At 41.7% G+C, this 26859-nt stretch overlaps 1 protein-coding gene across 1 annotated transcript in view; it reads left to right on the plus strand.

Annotated features, from left to right (window-relative positions):
• The window catches only part of LOC310800812 (uncharacterized protein), a gene marked incomplete at both ends in the record, with an annotated part of 37173 nt that extends 10539 nt beyond the window's left edge, over positions 1-26634 (plus strand). Inside the window, 8 exons of the mRNA XM_083664728.1 lie at positions 15640-15741; positions 16113-16376; positions 17003-17148; positions 17688-17895; positions 19369-19500; positions 19741-19938; positions 20498-20735; positions 26501-26634. Of these exons, the coding sequence (XP_083520854.1) occupies positions 15640-15741; positions 16113-16376; positions 17003-17148; positions 17688-17895; positions 19369-19500; positions 19741-19938; positions 20498-20735; positions 26501-26634 (1422 nt within the window). The remainder of the gene's footprint in view (positions 1-15639; positions 15742-16112; positions 16377-17002; positions 17149-17687; positions 17896-19368; positions 19501-19740; positions 19939-20497; positions 20736-26500) is intronic.
• Between the last annotated feature and the right edge of the window lie 225 nt (positions 26635-26859).

Here is a 26859-nt window from a genome sequence, read left to right on the forward strand (position 1 = left end):
AAAGTCAATGTAGAATGACATTACTACACTGCCTGGTTAGGACACACCTTTTTTTATTGGAGTTTAATACTCCCCAAATTTCATAATTCATTTTTTTATGGGAAAATGTGGCTTTTCGGCTCAATAACTCCCAAGTCATATGACCTAATGACTCAAAGTCAATGTAGAATGACATTACTACACTGCCTGGTTAGGACACACCTTCTTTTATTGGAGTTTAATACTCCCCAAATTTCATAATTCATTTTTTATGGAAAAATTTGCCTTTTCGGCTCAATAACTCCCAGGTCATATGAGCTAATGACTCAAAGTCAATGTAGAATGACATTACTACACTGCCTGGTTAGGACACACCTTCTTTTATTGGAGTTTAATACTCCCCAAATTTCATAATTCATTTTTTTATGAAAAAATGTGGCTTTTCGGCTCAATAACTCCCAGGTCATATGACCTAATGACTCAAAGTCAATGTAGAATGACATTACTACACTGCCTGGTTAGGACACACCTTTTTTTATTGGAGTTTAATACTCCCCATATTTCATGATTAATTTCTTTATGGAAACATGCATTTTCTGAAGAATTCGCCTTTTCGGCTCAATAACTCCCAGGTCATGTGACCGAATGACTCTAAATCAATGTAGAATCATATTACTAGACTGCCTGGTTAGGACACACCTTTTCTTATTGGAGTTTAATACTCCCCAAATTTCATAATTCATTTTTTTATGGAAAAATGTGGCTTTTCGGCTCAATAACTCCCAGGTCATATGACCTAATGACTCAAAGTCAATGTAGAATGACATAACTACACTGCCTGGTTCGGACACAGCTATTTTTATTGGAGTTTAATACTTCCTACATTTTATATGGATTTTTTTATGGAAAAATTAGCATTTTTGGCTCAATAACTCCCAGGTCATATGACCTAATGACTCGAAATCAATGTAGAATGGCATTACTGCACAGCCTGGTTAGGACACACCTATTTTTATTGGAGTTTAATACTCCATATATTTCATATTATTTTCTTTATCGAAAAATAAGCATTTACGGCTGAATACCTTCCAGGTCATGTGACCTAATGACTCAAAATCAGTGTAGAATACACTGGCTGGCTGGTAAAATCATCGACAATTCGACACATCTCTGTTATTGCCTTTCAAAAACCTGACATTTTATTTTGAAACCCTGAAGTTGGTCAACGCGCGGTGTATTTACCGTAAGGTCTGCAATAAGGGCGCCCTTGAAATGTAGGAGCGGCTGGCTTGACGAGGCAACAGCGAGAGTAGGCTGGCTTCACCGCAGTTCCATTTTCACAAGTGTTGCAAAAAGAACGGGCTCAAAATAAACAAGGCCTGGCAAAGACAAAAACAGGTGGGTGCGACCGCATCCATCATATTTCTGCAACCGTGGCGATGTCAAGCAACTGGTTACATCGGTAACTATAATGCATACAACCCCACGTCAAAACAAATATCCCTTTAACCCCGTGTGCAGACAGCACCAGGAAAGATGAACACAGCCGGTATTATCCTTTAAACATGTATCACTGTGGCAGGTTAATGTCAATGAGTGTTCAATATGTGCAGTTACCTCTTTATTTTCATTGAGTTCAATTCTGCAATGCTCCCTGGAGACTTGAGGAAGCTGAATGCAAATATCACAATCAGGTGTCCTATGAGATAGATCACAGAGAAGCAAGTTGTCAGTGTAACAAACAAACTTAGAAGACTTGTTCATCACATCTGATCGAAAGACAAGATCATTTTCTACAACCAGAGAAACAGCACTGTAATTCTACGTCATGTGATTTATGTTGCTACTGTGTGTATAACCTCGCATCACCAGGCTCTCAGAGCCTGGTACGCATTACTACAGGCAGGAAGACCCGCCCCTCGTTCCAGTAGATCTTCTGCTTTGTGTCCATCTGTGTTTTCGTTCCGCCGATTTTACAGTTTTGACCGGTGTGTGTTAGGCGGCGATACATTTGGTTTTAGTTTCCATAGCTGGAAAACTCTGAGCAAGGTTTTTCCATCATATTGTGTGTATCAAGAACAAAATGTGTTTCAGACAGTGTAGGAAATTAAAACAAATATTTTGAATTGTGGGGGCACTTAACACATTCAGTGCCAAGGACGTCTGTGGACGTCCTAAAAAAAAGTAACGTTCAGTGCCAAGGACGTCTGTGGACGTCCTAAAATCATAATTCATATTATTCCATAATTCTTCTGTTTAAGGTCGTACCCAGCCAGTGAGCATGAATCCCTTCAAGGGATCACACGGCGCCACCTTAAAAATCACATCGCAGCTGCGCAGTGCAGCCACGTTAAAACCTTGCGACGCTCAGAGGCTCTTTGTAGAGTAGGTTGGTCAGTAGCAGTAGCATTAGCAGTATCCGTAGCAGAAGAAGAGAATAGATTTATAGCATTTAGTAGCATTTAGTAGAATTTAGTAGCATAGCGATTTTAGATTAGTTTGTGAGATTGTGTAGTGAGTGGATTCGAGTGCTTGGTGTGAGGTGAGTGCGTGCGTGGGTGGGTTGTGTCGGGTGTGTCTGAGTGTGCTAGCGAGTGTGCCTGTGTTAGATTTAGCAGTTAGCATTTAGCGTTAGTTAGGTCAGGGTAGATAGCATCTGTGTAAAAAAAAACAAAAAAACAAAAAAAAATTGTCTGTGTGTCTCTGTCTGTCTGTCTGTCTTGTGTGTCTGTTTTGTTAGACTAGCGTTAGTGTTAGACTAGCGTTAGACTAGCGTTAGTCTTAGATTAGCGTTAGTGTACAGTTAGACTAGCGTTAGTTAGATTAGCTGTCATGCCCAAGGCCAGGCGTAAGCGTGGTGGGCCGCTCCCAGGGCCTGGGCAGCTCACACTGCAACAGGCTCTCAGCCGTGCTGTTCGGGAGAGAGATCTCCCTGAAACAGACACGGATGAGCCCGAGGAGACGGCTTCATCATCTCCTGATGACGCCAGAGATGAGGAATGGCAGCCCCCTGGCCCTGGACCTAAGAGGCGAACATTCTTGGACGAGGCGGCTTCCAGAGGTTAGAACCTACATATAGGCTATAGATAGCCTACTTTATTGATCCTTTACAGGAAACTATTACTACTAAAGCTGTAAATGCCAGACGATTGTATGCATAGATGACTTCTCGATTGTTGACAAAAATGTGATATTGTAAGTTCTGATATTGTAAGTCGATTTGAATAAAAGCGTCTGCCAAATGCCGTAATGTAATGTCTAATAATAAAAAGAAGCAGGAGAAAAATAGGAGGTAGAAATGTAAAAAATAAAATAAACACACCCACACACCTTTTATTATTCATCAATTTATTTTCGTCAACACAAAGCTTGGTAAGAATAACGATCCTGCAATTAGTTAGCATACTAATAATACCATGTAAAATATTCAATTTCAGAGTTGGAGCACAGCTCGGAGGAAGAAGACGACGACGTCACACGTCCCCCCAGCGTCACACGTCGTGCGCGCTTGAGCTCCAGTGATGGTGAGATGAAGGCCATTTTAGAATTACAATTATTCATCTGATATTGAAAACAAACTTTTTTTCCTTCAAGAAATGTCAATATATTTTTATAAACTCACTTTTACTATACAGAAGAGTCGGAGGAGGAGGAGGAGGAGGAGGAGGAGGAGGAGGAAGAAGAGCAGCATCTGCCGGCATCTTCAAGCAAAAGAGGTGAGAAGATTATTGGATTTTGTCAAAAAGACAGCTTGTTTACATATCACAATTGTCTGAAGAAAAACCTTTTATTTCATTGTTTTCAGCGGGCAAGTCTCGTCCCTCCCTGGATCCTCCGAGCTGGCGGGATATGGCTGACTGGAGCCCCAAAACGCTGCCATTCACCGCAGTGCCAGGTCCCAGTGCGGCAGCATCACTGCAGTCCGACAAGCCTGTCGACTTTGTGGAACTGTTCCTCTGTGACGAGCTCATGTTGCTGATTGTTGATCAGACCAACAAGTACGCGGAACAGTGTATTGCTGTCATAGAGGAGCTGCGTCTGCCATACTCCAGGGTAAACGCCTGGCAACCGCTGACCCTGGTGGAGCTGAAGCGGTTTCTGGGATTGCTTTTCCTTACTGGCATCGTCAAGAAGCCGAGTTGGGCCGAGTATTGGTCTGTTGATCTGGCGCTTGAAACACCATACTTCGGGAGCACAATGCCACGCAACAGGTTCCAGCTCATTTGGCGGTTTCTCCACTTCAGCGACAATCGGGAGGTCGATGGCAGCGACCGGCTCCACAAGGTTCGTCTTGTCCTTGATCTGCTCCTCTCCAAATTCAAGGAGCTGTACCAGCCGTCACAAAACATCTCGGTGGATGAAGGGATGCTGCACTTTCGAGGACGTTTACGTTTCCGTGTATACAATCCTGCCAAACCCACCAAGTACGGAATCAAGAGTTACATTCTGTGTGATTCAGCCAATGGTTACTGCTACGCCATGAAGCCATACTGTGGAACTCACAGTACCCTGCAGGACACCGTGCGCTTCCTGATTGCCGGCCTCGAGGGGTTTGGATATCGCTTGTGGATGGACAACTTCTACAACAGCGAGTCAATGTGTCGTCTTCTCCTCGGCCTCCAGATCCACTCAGCTGGCACACTCCGTGTCAACAGGGGAGAACCGCCGTCCATCCGCGAGGTAACCACGTCTGACCTGGCAGTAGGTGAACACCGCGCTCGTCACAATGACACAGTGATGGTCCTGGCATGGCGAGACAAACGCATCGTCCGGATGATTTCGACGTTCCACCAGGATGAGATGACAACTGTGGCGGTGAGACAAAAAGGAAACAGTGAGAGAGTCCCCCAGAGGAAGCCAGCATGCGTGGTGGAGTACAACCAGTACATGAGTGGTGTGGATCGCCTGGACCAGAAGATCTCCTATTACCCCTTCATCAGGAAGACTGCAAAATGGAGCTCTAAGTTCGTCATGTACCTGATGCAGATCGCAATGAGCAATGCTTTCATTGTGTACAAGGCACGCAACCCAACGACCAGCTGCAGAACCCTAAAAGACTTCATCCTGTCTGTGCTCAAGTCCTGGACCGCAGATCCCCCTCCTCCTCCAGCCCCTCCCCAACCTCCTCTTCCAGGAAGAGCACCAGCCCACCCACGCAAAAGGTCCGCTTCAGCGAGGCTGGATGTGGACTTCGCGGGGCACGTGCCACTGCCAGTGGCAGACCCAGCCACCAAAACAAAAACAATCTATCGAAAATGTGCGCACTGCGCAGCCAAGGGACTCAGAAAAGAGACCAAGTACGTTTGCCCTGGCTGTGACCACGTACCTCTCTGCCTCTACCCGTGCTACTTTGAGTATCACTCACAGTGATACTTTCCCCGACCCCCCACCCCCCCACCCCCGCTTCAGCCAGTGATGCAGTGTTTAGTTTAGTTTAGTTAGTGTCAACGAGTGTGTGGGCAGTCCATCAAGCTTTAGTATGTTTATTTGCTTTGACAGTTGAAAAGTAGAGACACTGGAGAGAAAGCTGTAGCGGGATTCAGTCCTTCAAGACTACAGTAACGTTACCTCCAAACACAAACTGCCTGCTGTCTGACTGTTGTCAAGCCGTCCAATAGCAGTGTCATTACTGTAACAAGAATAGTAGCAGTTGTAACACAGTAATAGCATCAGTCATGTGTATGCCTTTTTTTCATAAAATGTGTTGGTTCTTTTGAAAAAAAAAAAAAAAAAAAAGCTGGAATCAAATATTTGTAGAAAATAAATGGAAGATTCTTTTCACATACTTGTTGTTATTGACTTGAGTTGAGTTTCCAACCTTTCGTTTGAGGTATTGCATTTTGTTCAACTCTAAGCAGAATTTATTCTGTGGGCTATTATGAAAATACTATGCATAAAAATGTGTTTTAGTTGGAAACTACTTTGAAGGTTTTTTTGAAGAAAAGAATACACTGCATGAAATGTTGTGGTGGAATATTTGGGATTCAGTCCTTCAAGACTACAGTAACGTTACCTCCAAACACAAACTGCCTGCTGTCTGACTGTTGTCAAGCCGTCCAATAGCAGTGTCATTACTGTAACAAGAATAGTAGCAGTTGTAACACAGTAATAGCATCAGTCATGTGTATGCCTTTTTTTCATAAAATGTGTTGGTTCTTTTGAAAAAAAAAAAAAAAAAAAAAGCTGGAATCAAATATTTGTAGAAAATAAATGGAAGATTCTTTTCACATACTTGTTGTTATTGACTTGAGTTGAGTTTCCAACCTTTCGTTTGAGGTATTGCATTTTGTTCAACTCTAAGCAGAATTTATTCTGTGGGCTATTATGAAAATACTATGCATAAAAATGTGTTTTAGTTGGAAACTACTTTGAAGGTTTTTTTGAAGAAAAGAATACACTGCATGAAATGTTGTGGTGGAATATTTGGGATTCAGTCCTTCAAGACTACAGTAACGTTACCTCCAAACACAAACTGCCTGCTGTCTGACTGTTGTCAAGCCGTCCAATAGCAGTGTCATTACTGTAACAAGAATAGTAGCAGTTGTAACACAGTAATAGCATCAGTCATGTGTATGCCTTTTTTTCATAAAATGTGTTGGTTCTTTTGAAAAAAAAAAAAAAAAAAAAGCTGGAATCAAATATTTGTAGAAAATAAATGGAAGATTCTTTTCACATACTTGTTGTTATTGACTTGAGTTGAGTTTCCAACCTTTCGTTTGAGGTATTGCATTTTGTTCAACTCTAAGCAGAATTTATTCTGTGGGCTATTATGAAAATACTATGCATAAAAATGTGTTTTAGTTGGAAACTACTTTGAAGGTTTTTTTGAAGAAAAGAATACACTGCATGAAATGTTGTGGTGGAATATTTGATTGTTACACACCAAATGAAAGCTTATGAAGTGTACTTTCATCATCAAAAAAAAAAAAGTTGATATCATGTTTCTTTATGGAGAGATGGCCTGCAACATACACCTTGATGCCATAAAAAGCAGCGTCTTGAAGTTGGACTAAGCGGTGTTCAAATATTTGTAAAAAATAAATGAAACATTCTTTTTACATACTTTTTCCCCCAAGGTAAAGTAGACATTCCAACCTTTCATTTAGGAATAGCATTTTATCAAGCAGAATTCATTCTGTGGGCTATTATGAAAATACTATGCATAAAAATGTGTTTTATTTTGAAACTACTTTGAAGGTTTTTTTGAAGAAAAGAATACACTGCATGAAATGTTGTGGTGGAATATTTGATTGTTACACACCAAATGAAAGCTTAGGAAGTGTACTTTCATCATCACAAAAAAAAAAGTTGATATCATGTTTCTTTATGGAGAGATGGCCTGCAACATACACCTTGATGCCATAAAAAGCAGCGTCTTGAAGTTGGACTAAGCGGTGTTCAAATATTTGTAAAAAATCAATTAAACATTCTTTTTACATACTTTTTCCCCCAAGGTAAAGTAGACATTCCAACCTTTCATTTAGGTATAGCATTTTATCACACTTGAAGCAGAATTCATTCTGTGACCTTTGTTTACATAAAAGTGTGTTTATCTCGGAAAGTAAAAAAAAACAGCAGAAAACCCTTCAAAGTGCTCTTCCTGCAGAGGCTGTCATTTCATAATGGAACTGTCTAGAAACAAAATTTCTTCTTTGAGAGAAGCAGGAGTGTCCAATGTTTCATTTGAGTCCAGTCCTGTCAATATACCCCTAATAGAAAAAATTATATAGCTGTTTTCAACTGAATGGAAGTGAACCTGGCACAGGCTCCAGACAATTTTACTGAAGCCCTGTGGCACTCAATGTGTTAAAAAAAACATTGTGTATTTGCTAAAGCATAGTGTGAACAACAGCACTGTTTATGTGTGTTCTTCATCGTCTTCTTCTAGCAACCAGCTTGCAGGTGCTGAGTGTATGTTAGAGATGGAAATGGGAATTAACTTAATTGAATGAAAATAAAAATATAAAAATCTTGGGGGCAATTTTTCCCCCTGGATCATGGCTTTTAGGGGCATTCTTGAGATTTCTTGGGGCACTTTTGCCCTTGCCCCTGGCTAAATTCCTACACTGGTTTCAGATGTTTGTGTCAAGAGTAGTGACTTCTTCTTCATTGAGAGTGCATAAGCGACCTCCAAGCCCACCTGGAAACTTTAAAACCAGATGACTGTTTAAAACCAAGGTGGCTATAAACCAGGGATGCAAAGTCATGGTGGATAGTGAAAAAGGTGACAGATACCAGGGTAGACACAAAATTATTCACTTAGGTGCCCTATTGTGGGATGAAAAAAGGTGACTGTCACCTAAAGGTGAGTTAGACATCACAATGAATGGTGACATCCAGACTATAAATTCTCAAAGTGTATAGACACACTAATGAGGGTTTCCAAATTCCGATCATGAAAGTTTGAAACCCTCAGTGTTTTGCTTGCACCTGTGTTGTTTACCCTGCCTTCTCGACACAAAATTACCCCCGTGAGAAACTATTGCATTCATCATCTCACTCACCTTCCAAACAAGCACGTCGGTGCATTAAGGGGAAATGCATTTCCATCTCCTCCGCTCCTCCTGATCACGATTGTTTCCCCGTGTAACAGCATGTTGTACCTAACAGCAAATAATTTATGTTAGAACATCGCAGAGCAAGGAGCCATTTTCTGGCTGACTTAACTCATCTAACGTTTAACAGGCAGCCAACTGCGGGGAAAGTGTGTGTGTGTTTTATTGTGATTCACTACAAAGAAATAAGATACATTAAGCTGAAATAAGATATATTATGATTACTACGAGACCGTGGGCCCACCGTCTGTAGCCAGGCTAAGCTCCGCTCCCTACTCGGGGAAAAAGATCGCTCGTAGATTAGCTAGCTAGCTAGCGTTTTAACATGCCCTTACCTGCAAAACTGTTAAGTCAGGCCGATTTCCGGAATCCACAAACTTCGCTTCAAAAAAAGCTAATACGTTAACTGCCCTACGACGAGACTACCCTCCTCCTCCTCCTCCTCCTCCTCCTCCTCCCATCCACGTTATGACGTGCTGACGTCATCCACTTTCTCTCCACTTTGCTTGCTGTGATTGGCTGTCTACTGGACGCTGCCATTACCCATAATTCCACGGGCGCACTTTAGCACATGGAATCGCAGATTAATCCTCATTAAAACTGAATTTTAAAATGAAATATGGATATATGAGTCCGTAAAACAGGTTAGTTTTATGTCATTGTATTGTTATTTATTTGGTGAATGAATGAAATATGTCACGTAAGTGGCACCATGATCCAGATGTATATCCATATGTCTATGTATAAATATGTCACGTTGACGTTGGTATTTCAGTAGAGGGGGGTTGTGTAGTGCAGGGCAGGACCCGTTGCAATAAATGGGTCCGTCTGCTTGCATGCCTCGTCTGAAACGGAGATGACCAGAGATGACCAGAGCCGTGCCACTGCACACCCCCATCTGCTTTTTAATTATGTTTATTGCAAAATACATAGGCTACTAAGCTATGCCTACTTCATTTTCTTATAACAATTTCAATTCAATGATAAGCTCTGTTAATTAGCTGTAAACGTGAAGATGCATTGAAAAGCTTTTTTGTGTACTTCTACTTTTTGAGTACTTTTTTAAAATCTGTAATTTTACTTTTACTTAAGTAAATTTTGTTTCAAGTAACAGTACTTCGCTACATTTTAAAGAGATTCCGTTACAGAGTACAATAAATCAAAAGTTTCACGAAGTTTACATGCAGGAAACTATTTAGCGTTACTCTGGTCGCCCTGACAACAGCTGCAGCCAGCGTCTGCCCCAGCCCAGGTGCACGTCAATGACGTCATTCTTACCGCAATAAAGAGATCATGGAGACTGACAGTGACACAGAGACTTCTGCTGCAGAAATTAATTCAACTGAAACCGCATCGGATTCGGTTGAAGTTGCTGTTGAGGACGGCGAAGATGAAGAAAACGAGATGAATCCCTGGCCATATTTAATGGTCTTATTCGAGTTCAAGCACAAAGACGGGAACAGCGTTGTTATGCAGTGCAAGCTTTGTTCTCCCAGAGATACCCGCTTATCGGCTTTCAAAAACTCTGCATCAAACCTGCGCAAGCATGTACAGGTAAGATAACGTTGCGTTAAATCAATAACTCAGTAGCTAACGTTGCCATTAACATGTATGTTCGCAATGCTACCTTACAGGTAACTAACGTTAGTTTGATAGCATTGGTGGCTAATGGTTTGCCGCACACACACCTGGTTGTAATGCTAATAGCAGGCTAGTTTTGCTAACGTTAACACTAGCTAACTTGACAAACACACAGATAGGAAAGACAAGACAACTACTGCCTGTCAGTCCACATTATGCGTCCACTGGCACAATGTTTTCTTGTGGCCTACGCCACCTCCCTGGGGGAATGCTAGGGGGCCCAATTCAGTAACGTTCACGTTAAATAATCACTGCCAGCCGCTCACGTGAATGTCCGTTGTCTCAGCATCTCCAACTATTATTGTATTGTATGCTTTGATACAACTTATCTTATCTCTGTAAGCAATAAAATTTGTGTTATAAAGACATCTGAAAGACAAAAATATTCTGGATGTAAAACTCTCATATGCATCCATGAATGGAAAAAATCAAACTGTTTGAAATTGATTATGCACAAATACTGCAGAAACATTAAACAAAACATGTCAATTCAATTATGACATGTACATTATTAGTGTTTCAGTACAGACCATCCCATAAAACATTTTCCAGTAACAGAACCATTCTTCAGGTGTCTCTGTAAGCTGTGTGTGTTGATTCTAAACTTCTAACTCATGAACACATGACATTGATTATATAATGATGAAACATTTTTCTTCACAGAGGAAACATCCATCTAAGCTGAGAGTCTACACTGAGCTCGTGGCATCGTGGAAGCGGCCCCTGGAACCAGAAAAAACCCCAAGCAAGCAACCTAAAATATGTGACGTGATGGCAGTGGGTGTGCCGCAGCGTGTGCCGCAAGCGAAGGTTGACAAGGTTGTGATTAACTTTATTTGCAAGGGCCTTCATCCATTTGCTGTGGTTGAACAACCTGCTTTTAAAGAACTTGTAGCAACCCTGAATCCTCAATGCCCGGTCATGTCCAGACCCACTGTCCGGAAAAGAATACAGGCAGCTTCCACTCAGATGAAGAAGACTCTGATGTCACACCTCAGTGGAGTCAGCCATGTCGCCACGACCACTGATTGTTGGACAGCGCACCAGCGAACTTACATCGGGGTCACCTGTCATTGGATAGATGAGGAAACCTTCGAGAGAAGATCTGCTGCGCTTGCGTGCCAGAGGTTGAGAGGGTCCCACACCTTCGATGAGAGAGAGAGAGAGAGAGAGAGAGAGAGAGAGAGAGAGAGAGAGAGAGAGAGAGAGAGAGAGAGAGAGAGAGAGAGAGAGAGAGAGAGAGAGAGAGAGAGAGGTGTTGCTGTGCTCAGAGCATGGACACAGACACGTGCCTGCATTAATAGTGCACTGAGCCTGTGACTCAGCTGTGGAGAGAAAGGTCAGTCACAGTGTTTTGGACGCTCGCCCTGGGTTGTGCTATGCTTCTGCTGCTGCTGGCTGGCTCACTGCCAACACAACACACCACCACCCACCTCCTTAACCCGGCCAGGCTGGAGGCACCGGCACAGCTGAGTGACTGGGTGGATTGTGAGATGGATTGCCTCGCTTGTTAGCTGTGTGAACGATGTACGACTGCCGGGTTGGCTGAATCATAAAACAGTTACAGTTCTATCACAGTATCACAGTGCTGATCTCGCTCCATCCCTCCCCCCCTCCCCCTGCGAATAGGTGCCCCCGACCAACCAGAGGAGGCACTATAGTGCAGCGACCAGGACCAGGCTCATAACTGGGCTTCCCCACCCTCAGACACGATTAATGTGTCTGTAGGAACGTCTGACCCAGGGCCGGTTCCAGAACAAGATGACTAGGGATGCATCCTAGATAGGAAGGGGTGCACATGCACGGGCCGACCCGTGAAAGATTTGACATGTTATTTTACTAAAAATAATGCATTTTACCATCATTTCAGGTAGAATGATACCAGCCAAGCAAGAATATTTCAAGTGTTTCAAGTGCTTTACTGAAATATTTGGACCATATAATGATAATACAATTATCTCAACCTTAAAAGGTTACATATAGGTGCCAAAAAGCCATAAATTCACATCAAAGAACAAAGAAAAGCAACAATTATAATTCAAGTTTAAACAGTAAGTGTGCAGCTGCAGCATTTATATATATATATATATATATATATATATATATATATATATATATAATAATACATTTATCTTATATAGCGCTTTTCTAAATACTCAAAGTCACTTTACAGAAAACACAGAAATAAATACTTTAATTTGGAAACATTCATGAAAGGTGGGGACAGTAGGTAGAGTGGAGTGAGGTTAGGAGGAGAAGGTGAGGTTGAAGAGGTGGGTCTTGAGGGCCTGTTTGAAGGATGTTATGGACTGAGATTGACGGATGTGGCTGGGGAGTGTTCCAGAGGGTGGGTGCGGCTGCGGCAACTGAGAAGGCCCTGTCGCCCCAGGTCCGGAGCTTGGTCCTGGGGATCGTCAAGCAGTTGGTGTCTCCGGACCTGAGGCTGCGGGTAGGGACGTGGCGGGCGAGGAGATCAGAGAGGTAGGGGGGGGGCAGGTTGTTATATATATATATTTTTTTTTTACTTTTCAACTGAGCATGCAGACAAGGGTGCAATGCGTGCTTTTGCACCCCTGTAAAACCGGGCCTGGTCTGACCAAGCCAGAAGTACCACTGCCAGGAATCGAACCCGGGTCTCCCCCCGCTGTGGTAGGCGAATGCTTTGACCTCTAAAGTACCCAGATGCCCTTTGGCAGGTCATTGAAGGTGTTCTTCTCACTCTGATCTCATTGCATACCTTCATTATGTAGCTTCTCATGCTGGTTTGCACCACACTTCACATCATTCAGGTTGCTACTTGTGATTCTTTCCTTTGCATCCCAAGATGGGTGTGTGCTGAGTGTGCCATCCAGAGGTTGGATGGTGTAAATATTATAGGCCTGCATTTTCTGACAATAAAATAATACTTTATTTTATAACCAGTAGGAGTCACTACATGTACTGTATATATACCCCTTCAAAACCAGCAGCAATTAAAAAGAAAGACAAAAAATGCTGTTTGAATTAGACTCCAATTTAAAGACCATGTAGAATCTGCACACAAACATATAATCATCATAAAATCATTATACAAATCTAGAGGACATATGTAGTTTTTCTGTGACAGTAATTGATTAGGAATCTGTTTTACAATACATTGTAATAATATAATTAAAATGCTCAAATCTGAATAAAGAGAATGCACTGTAATAATAGGACCAGGATATATATTTTTAATGTTTCTGAATGAATCAAACATTGAGTACAATAGAAGCTTACGACTTAAAAGGCAAATACAATCTTTGACATAATCTTTACAATCTTTCGTGCCATAAACACAGCTTTCCAGTAACAAGTCACTAAAATCATCTTATTTACAGTACCATCTTCATTTATTAGAGAACTGAATATTTTGCATCTGTCTTAGACCATCACCACAGATCTACAATCACAAATCTAGGATTGATCAGTGTCTGTCTCTAGGTTCACATATCAATATCTTTACAACACATCACATTTCAATATCTTTACAACTAAAACAATCCAACAAAACAACATGTTGTTTAAGCTAGAGAAACCACAAATAAAGACCAGGATTATTATTTATTTTGGTGTATTTGTCAAATATGTGTTCAAAATGCAATACCACATCATGAGACGATGAAAGATGACAAAGGTGACAACTGTGCTTCACAATATTCAAAATTAACTCCGCATGTCAGTGCCTGGAAATTGGCATCATGGCAAAGTGCACACGCCTCCCATTTTGTATTCACAATCATACCATTAAAGTATCCACAACCTTTTAAAATAAATAGGCCTAAATGTCAATTTTGCTACTCTCCAATCACCAATTAATACCAGTGAACAGGTAACCATTTCAAAAATGATTTGAATAATAGCAAAACATGTCTATTTAGCTTAGTTTAGTAAGTTTAGTGTTAGCTTAGGTTAAAAGTAGCATACAGTAGGTCTATTGCTAACCTTACTGTAAGCAGCTGCTAGTCTTTTGTCAATATAACATTATCATCAGTTGAGCATTTGCTTATAATACGACTATCGATTCTAGATAACGTATCTATCTAATCCATTATCACATTGTTAAAAAAACAAACATGTATGAAATATTTGTATGTAGATATTACTGTTTTACTGCTGTCAGCCCAGTGATGTCAAAGTACTGTTGATGCTGCTGCCAAGTGATTTACTTGGGAATGTAGTGGGGGGGGGGGGGGGGGGGGAGGGGTGAGATGTAATCACCGCTTATCACCAAAGCTGTCGCCAAAATATAGACTAGTAACTAGAATACAATCTGATTCCTTAATTGTTTTAAGGCTGTTTACGTTTTTTTGCTATTTGAATTGGGGAGTTTCTGAACTGCTGGTGGGGTGTTTCAAGCTAGTAGGACCAGCTTCTGATTGTTGATATATATGCATGTGTCTATAATACCAGACCAGTGGTTCTCAAATGTTCTCATATCAAGGACCCCTAAACTGACACAATTTAGACCACGTACCACCCATTTGATAACATTTTGTCCCAGGGTCCCCCCATCTGATCAGATGTTTACTTTTAGATGTTTCATTACAGAACTTGTATGAAAGCCATGACCATAATAGTCATACATTCTGTTATTGCGTTACTTATGAATGGAATTAATAGTGAAAATAAAGTAATTCACTTTTTGTTGGGGACCCCCCTGGCCTGGATCCCCCTCAAGGACCCCTGGGGGTCCCCCGGACCCCACTTTGAGAACCACTGGTCCAGAGCAATCTAGTAGAGAGTGGCGTCAGCGGAGGCCCAAAATGCGTGACTCAGTAGCCAATGAATAGCCAGGAAGGGGGTTCGCGCTAAGTTTGAACGCTAAAATAAAGCTGATCATATACAATTTGATTCTTTAAACGTCGGACCCTTTCAAAGTACATCACAAACTGTCCGTGTTTGCTGCAACTCGACAGCGCTGCTTAATCCAGAACCTTACTTCCGGGAACTCTTGAGAGTAAGAAAACCTGGTCCATTGGAGTGAACGGAGATGTTGCGACTCTTCTCTTCTATATACACGGCTCTGCACTGGTCTATACAACATGTTCAGCAGAACATGTTGTGTCAAGCTGGAAGGTCAGCCAACATATTGTTCACGTGTGTGATGGGACAGGAGGTGCTCTGCCCACTTGATAACACCAATTGCTTTGTCTGTTATTGGTTATTGCTTCCAACTGTTTTATCCCCATGGCTAGATCTACCTTTAACTTGTTTGATCTGCTTTCAAATCGATTTGACTTCCAATGAATTACTGCTTTGTCTGTCTGTTGTCACTCTTTTATGTCTCTTGATTGTGAAGCACGTTGTAACTTTTGTTTCAAAAAGTGTGAAAGACTGAGGAGGACCTCCTTAAGGTAATTCATGCTTTTTATTTGGTCTTACTCTGCTGTGCTTTGGCATTGGAGTTTGTGTTTTATTTTATTTTATTTTTATTTTCACAAAGGATAATATTCTGGAGAAGGAGCAGGAGATGGCCGGGATCCTAGATTTTGATGGGCCTGAAGACCCACTTCCCCCCGTAGCAGAGGACCAGGACCTCCTTATGGTAAATTAATCCATATGCTGTTTATTTGGTCAGTTTTAAATCAAAAATAGGAAATGGAGACAGTTACAAAACAAATATAAATGAAGAAACAGATTGGTGCACTTGCGGAGAGACAGTTGTAGCTTCTCTTTTTTCCTCATTGTGAACGTTCTTTTTAGAATTATTTTCAGCTATATCAGATTAGTTTTGAAATGTAATAATTAAAATGTACGGTAATTCTACAGCATTTTGCCTCTGAATCATCAGAGACAGTCTGCCTGTGCCTACTGTCTGACTCGAGGCAAACAGCAAAGAGCCTGCCCACTCTCCTTGTTGGGTATTTCCTCCTTGTAGATCAGAGGAAAAGCATGTGATTGACTTACTCTTCACAGGTGATGGTGGAAACCTACCGCCGGGACGCCACCTCCAAAGACCAGCTGATCAGTGAGCTCAAGTCCAGCAACGAGCGGCTGGCGGCGGAGGTGAAGGAGCTGAAGCAGGAGGTGTTGGGCGTGCAGGGGGAGAAGCAACAGACGGAGCTGGAGCAGGTCCAGCTACAGAAGGAGGTGCTGAGCTTCCAGGAGCAGATAAGCAGCCTGGAGACTCACCTACAGGCTGTTCAGAAAGAAAGGGATCAGCTGGAGACCCACATACAGGTAAGAATAATCATCAGAATCAACTGAACAAACTTTACAAAGTAGTTTCATGATTTAATCAGTTTTTGAAGGCCAATGCCAATATTCTTTGGAGTGAAGCAGTTGATAGCCACTAGTTTGTACCAATATTCAATATCTTTAAAATTCGCTATTTTCTTGCCAGGAAAATGTGAAGGATTCAGTATACTCCACCAAAAGAATGTTATTTTTAGTAGGGTGGAAAAGCCTCTGAAACGACATGTTGTCCATGACACACACAAAAATTTAACTGAAACCCAAATAAAAGTATTTTAGGTGGGTGATCATTGATGTGTACTTAATGTGCCTGTTGCATATTGCATATTTAAATGACTGCTAGATACTATATGCTGCATATTGCATATTTAAATGACTGCTAGATACTATATGCAGCCAGAGATGACTTCTTTCTGTAAAACCTTCAATCAGGATCTTCAACAAGAACAAGGCTTTGGTCAGGGAGGAACCACCACTAGGTTGAAGTCCAGGGTTTGGCTGGCTTTGGTCAGGGAGGAAGCACCACGAGCTTTAAGTCCAGGGTTTGCTGTCTGTCAGCCGTTTTGTGTGAAGCCTGTTGTAAGTTGGTCTGCCTCCCTCGTCCTCCCCAGACTCTCCAGTTGGACCAGAGCCAGCTAGCAGCCGTGACGGAGGAGAACGAGGGCCTGAGGAAGCAGGTGGAGCAGCTAGCAGCCGTGACGGAGGAGAACCAGGGACTGAGGAAGCAGGTGGAGCAAATGCAGGGCGACGCCAAAAAGTGAGTCATGTCCTCCACAGTGATGGTTTGGACCAAACCACATGCATGATACATATCTCTTGTTGTCAAGTCTAGTTTATACAACTACACAACATTGCTTAGCTTGCGAAAAAATGTGAGAACCACTAATATAGACTATCTTTGGTAAGCAAATCATGTCAGCATGTTCTGTACATAGGTATCTACATCTGTAAATTGAATATATATATTTTCTAAGCTCAGTAGTTTTTTTTGCAGCACACGTCTGCACACCTGCCTTCTATAGACCGTTTTAACTCAACAACATTTCAACATTCTAAATGACCCCCAGCTTACCTCATGTTGCAGTGTTTGCTAGTACAATAGCTGACAGGATAATAAGCTAGGTTCCAAACTGTTCTTCGGCAACACAATTCTGTAAAAACCGTCTATAGAACTGGTAATGTGAATAATACAGACAGACAGACAATTCATTATTTTTGCTGCTGCAACAACCCATTTTCCCCCACGGGAATCCTTAAGTTTCATCCCATCTTCCAATTCTGACGTGCTTTGAACAGGGCCGTCTCGGAGCAGAAGCAACTGGGGAGGGATTTGACCACTGTGCAGAAGGAGATGAAGGCCAAACACAAGGCGTACGTGAACGCGGTGGGCATCCTGAGTAGGAGGCTCCAGGAGGTGCTGACCAACAAAGACATGACTGAAGCAGAGCTGCTCAAACTCAAGGCCCAGGTGGCAGATGGAGGCAACAGCCATGATGCCCTACAGGTAAGGCAGCACTTTTCCCAACATAGACCTTTTCTTTTTGCAACAAGTATTAAAATAACATGAGATAAAAAGTAAGACCTGGGCGTCTGGGTAGTGTAGAGGTAAAAGCACTCGCCTACCACCAGGGGGCGTCTGGGTAGTGTAGAGGTAAAAGCACGGTGGAGACCTGGGTTCAATGACCTGTAGCGGTACTTCTGGCTTGGTCAGACGTTCCTACAGACACAACTGGAGTCTGCGGATAGGAAGCTGGTGTTTTCTTTGTTTTTTTTATATATATATTTTATTTTACAATTTTCAGAACAAAAACAGGCTCAGACAAAACAGAACTAAACAAAACAAAAACAAAAATATACATATATCAACATTCCAATGTTACAGCGTTGTGCTGTCAGCCACATCAAGTGCTTATTGTGCTTGTAAGAGATATGCGTGGGAGGATCCCATGCAAGGGGTCCATGAAAAGTCAGCTGGGCAAGTTACTTGTCACTATCAACCTCGTCTAAGTAGGCCAGAAATGGGTCCCAGATAGCAGAGAATTTCACAAGACAATTGGTCCTCAGGAACCGGAGTCTCTCCATACGTATAACCGAAACCATGTCCATCAGCCACAGCTTAAAAGAAGGTGGAGAGGAAGACTTCCACTCCTTCAGAATGAGTCTCTTGGCGACGGAAGCTGGTGGGTTTTGAGTCCAGGTCGCTCCATTAGCGCCTCCTCTGGTCGGTAGGGGCGCCTGTTCGGGGGGGAGGGGAACTGGGGGGAATAGCGTGATCCTCCCACACGCTACATCCTACCGGTGAAACTCCTCGCTGTCAGGTGGAAAGAAGTGGCTGGTGACTGCACATGTGTCGGAGGAAGCATGTGCTAGTCTATGTTTCTCCCCAGATCGGCAGAGGGGGTGGAGCAATGACTGGGACAGTAGGGGGAATTGGCCAAGTACAACTGGGAAAAAACGTGGTCAACAAACAACATAACATAAGACTAACGGTCACTTTTTCAATGTCAGGTGTTGATGCAGAGCTTCAGGTCATTGGCATAAGGAAAATAACTATTATTATGATCATCACAACTCACCATCAATCATTTGACATGATCAGCAAACTATCATGGCTTTTCTCCTCCCTCTACGAGCGTTTAGGAGGCCTAAGGCAGTGGGGAGGATTTGGTCATAATAATAATTGACACTTTGTCCCAGGCTCATATTTCTTCATAAGTGTTCATTGCAGACACAGGCATATTTCTTTGATCTATTTTTAGGGTGCTGTGCTTTTAAATCTTGCACTTATTAGTGTTGATTGCTTATAATGTTGACAATCTTGGAATGAAAAGTTATTCTACTGTCTACTCATTGTAATGCATTCAGGAGAAGAGCACCTGCCGAGTGACTAAAGTGTGGTGGCATATAATTTATATATAATCTGTATACCAAGAATCTACCAATCTGTATATATAATCTGTGTTTATCTGTGGTCCAGGAGAAGATTGAGGCTCTGCAGACCGAGCTGCAGGCTGTGAGCCACAGCAAGAGCATGCTGGAGAAAGAGATCACCATCACCTCCACAGGGCTGGAGGACTACCAGGAGAAGGTCATGGAGCTCGAGGATGAGGTATGCTATATAATAGTGAGTGAGTGAGTGAGTGAGTGAGTGAGTGAGTGAGTGAGTGAGTGAGTGAGTGAATGAGTGAGTGAGTACACATAACTGCTATTCCTTTCTAAAGGGAAATCACAGTTTTCTTGTTTTTATCCATTTTTGTGTTCCTGATCACAACCCTGTCTTAGCAGTACATTTACACTTGTTGTCATGTTTATTTTAGATTAATTATATGAATCAAAATCTAATTCACAGCTTCAAGAGGCGCGATGCTTCAAGAGGCAGATTCAGAAGTTAGAGGGTGCCAACAAGAAGCTAGCACTAGAGCTGGATCATGAAAAGGGGACATTGGCCAGTCTAGGACAGTCCCACAATGCACTCCGGGAGCATTTCTACATTTTGGAGACTGCCTTGGCCAACAGAGAGACAGATCTTGTCCAACTCAACTTACAGGTGAAAATGATTTGACATCTCACAATGTTCTTCCATTTTTGCTGTGGTAAAAAAAAAGTATGGAAAATTAATTTGATCATTTTCAGGGTCTTGAAAAATTATTGAAATGTTTACTAAGTGTGCAAGAGAATGGAATTGTTCATCCTCATACTAGTATCTGGCTACACACATTATCTGATTGTCGAAAACCAATTATTTCACCATTGTAAACCTTTAATTAGATCAAAACAATTGAGATATAAAATCTCTTTTACAATTGTGATCTGGCCAAGAATGCAGCAAAGTTACACGTTGGCTTAAACATGTTGGCATGTAAGAAACTGCCATGTCACAATAGTCACAAGAAAACAACAACATACATGGGAAAGAAAGAACATGAGAAAATAGTTGTGCATTGTGGTAAGAGCAGCTTGTGGGAAGGATTTCAGATATTAGAATAAACCTAAGCTACAGATACCAGTATTTGGCATGCATAAATATTGATCATCTACCAACACCATCAAATCCAGTCAAGAGCTAATAGTGATCCTTTTGCTGTCTCACTTCTTCTCTTGTTCAGGTTCAAGCTGTCTTGAAACACAAAGAGGAGGAGGACCAGCAGATGAAGAAGGTGGTGCACACTCTACAGCTCGCCTTGGAGAAGGAGAAGACCAGAGTCAAGCACCTCAAAGAACAGTCCAGGTTGCAAGAGGAGCTGGCCGAGGCCCACTCCCAGCTCCACATCCTCCAGAAACAACTGGACAAGAGATCACACCCGCGGGTGCCTGGACGCAGACTTGTGTGGGCAGACGATAACCGTCTCCATCCTGGGTGCTGGTTTCACCAGCAGCTTCCAGTGCTGCCAGTCCAACCTCTGTAACAGAGCAGGCACTGTGCAGCTCTCCCTGTCTGCTGGCCTCAGCACTGCCCTACTGACTTCTCTGTGGGGATTCTGGGACTTGTAGTTTGGGTTATCTGGACGAGGAACTGGACAATTGTAGTTTTATCTACATGGACACTTTTTTGCCTCCCTAGCCCGTTATTATTTCCTTTCTCTTTTCTCTTTTCTTAACAATTCTACTACTTTACATATATAGCTTTATTCTTTACTCTTTATTTTTAGGGTTATGTTTTTGTTATACTCTTGATTGTCATATTTATTTATTTACAATTCAAGAATTACAACGCCCTCATCTGAGTTTGGCAGTTTTTTTTTTTTTTTTTTTTTAATGTATATAGTTGTCATGGTTCAGACTCGTGTTTTAATGTATATAGTTTTATAGCCCTAGTTTTTGTATTTGAGTGTTGTGGTTCCCTGTCTAATTGTTGTAGTTCTGTGTGCCATGTTCTATTTAGCCCAGCTGTGTGTCATTTGTAATCACCTCCTTGTGTAGCCTATATATGTGTCTTGTCTTCCAGTTAGTCCTTCGTTCATTGTCTTGTCAAATACACTTTTTACTTTGTTAAGTTCCTGTGTCGGCTGTCCTGCTTTTGGGTCCACACCACACCATTACCCTGACAACGGTTGATCTATATTGTACGGTTATGTTGTGTGCAAATCCATACTGATTTGTTTATTGTAAATGATGTGGGTCGCACCAACTGACATTGCACACTAGATGATCAAAACTTGCATAACTGACTGCGAGGGGAAATTGACGAAGCAAAAATGTTATGTGGGGGGGGGGGCAGAGCCCACAGCCAGTATTTCAATAGCAGAATGATGCCTCCACACTGGCACTGTTGTAAAGTTTAAATCATGTGAACTGTGATCAAGCAGTTTCATCTACCTCCAAGGTGGTGAAAATGCAATCAGAGTTGCTCTAATCAAACATTGTCTTTCGGGCTGGGGCACACAGAACACACAACGGTGTTGTGAAAAGGCACAGGAGCCACTAGTTAGGGGACACTACACAAGCACAGGCAACCAACTGCCCACATGGGGGCAGTGCCCATCTAAACTCTGAACACCTGGTTGGCTAGGAGCCAGCTAGCCTTGAGACATGATTGGCCAAATGATATCGACCGCCGCGTGATTTCTAACCCCACATAGGATAAGCAATAACCACGCCCTGTGGCGCCGGGATTGGCCAGGAGCAACACTGGAGGGCACGCAGCCCAGCTATTTCATAAACAAACTGAATAGCTCTTGAGAACAGACAGCGATATTGAGAGCGGACATTGAAATGAATTATGGTCACCTACCTTCCTTAGCATAGTAATAATAATAATAAGCATAATAATTGTAATCTACACAATGTACACAATCTACAAAAACTAGCTAACTAACTAGAAAAATAGCTCATATAATATAATGTATCATATCGTTAATTTCAAGCTTAATTCTTACCCAGAGAAAAGGTACAGCACTGAAAATGTAACAAGCAATAGTTTTTTAAACATCTTTATTTTAAAAGATGAAAAACCCCAGGTGCTTTAGTCCCAAGCTTCAATGCTCCTGGCCAATCCCGGCGCCACAGGGCGTGGTTATTGCTTATCCTATGTGGGGTTAGAAATCACGCGTGACCGCCTACTTCCTGCTTCAGCACTGTACCAGGGATTTTAAAATGCTTATAAAAAATAGTTTTACTTGGTCAAACCAAACCTGTTCAGCTATATGTAGAATCAGGAGAGACCATAGAACATTTCACTCGGACCAAAACTTTAAAAAACTACATTGAAAAAACTAATAGTTGAATCAATACACTAGCTGTACCGAATCCTGAAAATATACTCTACATGTAGTATGTGGAATGAAACCAAATCAAGGTAAATGCATTGTCGGGCCGGGCGTTATGAGGAGGAAGACAAATAAGAAATATGATGCGGGTTCATCAGCAGAAGTGCCTGGCCTGTCATTAGCACAACATATCTTTGAACCCATGTGTCTCTAACCCACACAGCACAATGCCTGAGTCGGCATAAGCATGTGTTCACTCTGCATCACCTGGGACTCAAACTCACAACCTTTGCCACCAATGGCAAAGGATCAAGTTAAGCTACCTGAGAAGTGGGAAAATGAGAGGAGGCTTCACACTATAACTTTCCAGGGTGTCCAATAACAGCTGTCCCTGCATGTAAAGGCAGATTTCAAACTAGTGTAGAAAAGGCAAATAAAAGTATGTGAATGTGCTTACTTCATGTAGACAACATAGAGATATCTGTGATTTCTTTTTGCAAAGATTGATTGCTCCATAAGTGGAAAAACTCATGTTTAAAGATGCTCTATCAATAAATATCGCTATCAGCCTTCCAAAAAAATAGACATGGGGTTTAGAGCAGCTCCTCCAGTTGTGATTCTTAGGTGAAGTGTGAACGCCCCTCCTCCACACTGTTAGTTATGTAAATACATGAATATATATTTCTTCACTGACTATTTAGAGACAGAGCCTTTGTTACCTGTCCTCCCCCCTCTTGTTTCTCTTCCTTGGACCTGTCTGTCATTAGTTAACACTGGGAAGGTTTGGGAGCAACACTACAGAACTGGTTACTGCAGCTGTTATAGTGGAAATACTGCCGGGCATAGCCTGGATAAGGTAAGTCTTGAGATCAATTAGTTCATAAAGAATCTGAATTATTAGTTGTGATGTTCACTATGTATGTGTGAAGGTATGTAAAAATATGAGTTGGAGTATTTTTGAGGGAGTGTAAAATAACAGCATAGCGAGAAAATGTATGTGGTATAAAATCATTGAAAAATAGATAAATGCACTATAATGGGTGTTTCAAGAGTAGGTATGCCTTTTTCCTTCTTTTTTTGGTGACAAAAAACAAAGCTCTAGAAATTGAGGAAATTTTCTCAATTGTCAGATTTCCAGGCATCATGTCCTGAAAGTGTACCCAGAAACGAAAAATATTGAATAACAGAGTAAGTATTAATGCTATATAGAAAAATGTATACATACTTTTTTAAACAGGCTGTGTATAAATAACAAGGAAATTAGAATTAAAAAAATCCAGAATTCCGTGTTCTCAACAGGGGCAAATATTCTACGGTACTTGCTTGCTGTAACCTGCTTTGAGGAAAGAACTGTAGATATTTAACAGTAAAAATAATAATCTATCTGAAGAGGAGTGTGGGTATTAAGAATGATGAAGCTGAGATGTATTGGATAGGTCAGGGCCTGCGCCCTGCGGTGTGACATGTGTCTTTGTTGTCGCACCAAACAAACACTGCTGTCCTGTCAACAGTCAACACACACTGCCTCCACTTCACCACGGCTTTCAGAGGATCTCCAATCAGATCGCCACTTGATCTAACATCTGTAACTATCTGTGCGTGTGGCGTTTTGTTGTGGAAAGTATCTAATTACATTGACTCAAGTACTGTACTTAAGTACAATTTTGAGGTACTACTTTACTTGGGTATTTTCCATTTTATGCTAGTTTGTACATTTTAGATTGAAATCCGGTGGTGTTTTTTACTCCATTACATTTATTTCACAGCTATAGTGACTAGTTACTTTTCAGATCAATGTTTTTATAATACTAGAAATCTTGCGCGCTACGTGCGTTCGATTCCTAGTGTGGAGACTCTGGAGATGATGCGCCATATCTGCAGTTATGGAAATCGCCCGCTCCGCGGGCTCGCAGACACAACTGTGCATTTAGTTGCTTGAGTAATGACATCACAATTGCCCGAGTGACATCACAGTTCAGCAACTGTGCGCCATCGGCCCTTCAATCACAGTTGCTCAAGTGACATCCCTGATGATGACATAACTGCTCGGGTGACATCACAGTTGGGCAGCTGTGTGCTATGAGCAACAGTGCGAGCTCTCCAAATGACATCACAGTTGGGCAACTGTGCGCCATTGTGCAACTGTGTGCCATCGGCTCTCCAATTAGTATTCGAGTTGCTTGAGTGACATCACTCATGACACCACAACTAAGTGATGGACTGCCGTGAAGCTAGCTGCTTCTATGATCGGCCAGAGAGAGAGGTGATGTAGAACCCTTGCTATATATATGAGAATTAACTGACGTCATGTCATATCTGACGTCATTGCAGACGTCATACTTGGACTTTGACTGACCACGTCATACTAGAACTTGACTGACGTCAGGGGGTGATCGGGTTATGCATGTGTGGCCTTCTGCTTGAAATTTGGTCTGGAGACCTCACTTCAATCATGAGAGGCCAGTTGGTAGGATTTAACAAACTTTATTTAGCAATCGGCATGCATGGCAAATACTTTGGCGCATGACTCCATTGGCCAGTGGCCGCTGCTCTTGAGGCAAGAGGAGGGCATCTGCATAGGCTAGGAGATCCCCCCTTGAGCAAATCATAGGTGAGCAACTGTGTCCCCGTGCAACTGTGTGCCATCGGCTCATACTACATCACAGTTGCTCGAGTGACATCACTGATGACGTCACAGTTAAGAAATTGTGCGCCGTGCCAACTTTTGCACAGATGATGTCACTTTCGTGACACAAAACGTGACTTACACCGCTACCCACCTCACTGATGATGTCACTTTCATGACTAACAGACAGACACAGGACACCGCCCGCCCACCCACCCACCCACTTAGCCCATTTTTACTAAGAAATACTAATACACATAATAATATAAATATTCAAATTAATATTTTAACATTTGATCATCTAACTATAAAATAACATTGTCATAGATAGACTACCCAAAAGTATAGCAAAATTGTTAAGACTAGCTTCATGTTGACAACTTTAAAATGCTGCTTACATGTATATGTCTGTCTGTCTGTCTGTCTGTCTGTCTGTCTGTCTGTCTGTCTGTCTGTCTGCCTGTCTGTCTGTCTGTCTGTCTGTCAATAAGTCAGTATTACCATTCTGGTAGCACTTTACATTACAACTCAGTAACAACATAGTAATAGGGGGGTAATAGTGTGATAATAAAGAAGTAATAATTAATACCATATAATACCATGGAATACATACAAAAAAATTCAACCGCCTTGAAGTCAGTGTAAACAATCCAAAATTCTAAATGTTATTATTTTCCTTTGTTATTTATTGTCATCTATAGTGGTTATTTGCATAAAAACACACAGTTTGATTAGGAAATGATTGTATCTTTTTTAAATATTTGCTTTGATCTAATAAAATGTAACTCAATTTGTAACTTGAGTTACTTGACAAAGTAACTGGTATAATATTACTGAAATCCTATAAGTAATCAGTTATATTACTGAGTTACTGCTAAAAGTAATATATTACATGTAATATGTTACTTTTGTAATGAGTTTCCCCCAACACTGGTGGAGGGCCACATATTGAATATTTTGAGAGACAAGCCAAGGGCCACTTAAAATCGGTCAATTGGCCCCCAGGCCAGACTTTGGACATGCCTGACCTAGTTGATTACATTGACCTGTGTCCACAGCACCGAAGTGGGAAGATTTTGGCTGAACTTTGCTCTTAAATTCCTTCAAAATTTCACAACATATATTTTATGAGTCTGCATGGATGTAAACTGCAACTTGACTTGTTGACAGAGGCATACAACCATGAGGCGGTTATTTATTTATTTTATTTAGGAGGTGGGTGTATCAGCCATCAGAAACCCATATCTGTTGTGTTGACCGTGCCGTGTGTGTTGTAGCTGTGTGGTGCGTTCTTGGTGGCGTAGGAGAGTTCCAGATGATGCACTCCAAGTACGCCTCCCTCATCCACGAGCAGAGCATCCTCCTTGCATATTTAAATGAAAATGAGGAGCAGCAACAGCACATAAGGTAACAGACTCTCTTACACATCCTCAGCCTAGTGGGGGTAGATTTTCTTCTCCCATTTCAAGTTGGAGCTCCCACTTTGAGCGCCGTTCCAGCGCACTTTTCCTAATAGGAGGCCAAAAAATCCCAGTTGTCTGGAAGGCAGCATGAGGCTATTTATCTTTCTTCCCCCGAACTCTTTTTTTTTTTTTTTTTTTTTTTTTTTTTTTTTTTTTTTTTTTTTATTAACAAT

This window comes from Poromitra crassiceps, assembly GCF_964638095.1.
Source record: "Poromitra crassiceps genome assembly, contig: HAP1_SCAFFOLD_89, whole genome shotgun sequence".
NCBI lineage: Eukaryota > Metazoa > Chordata > Actinopteri > Beryciformes > Melamphaidae > Poromitra > Poromitra crassiceps.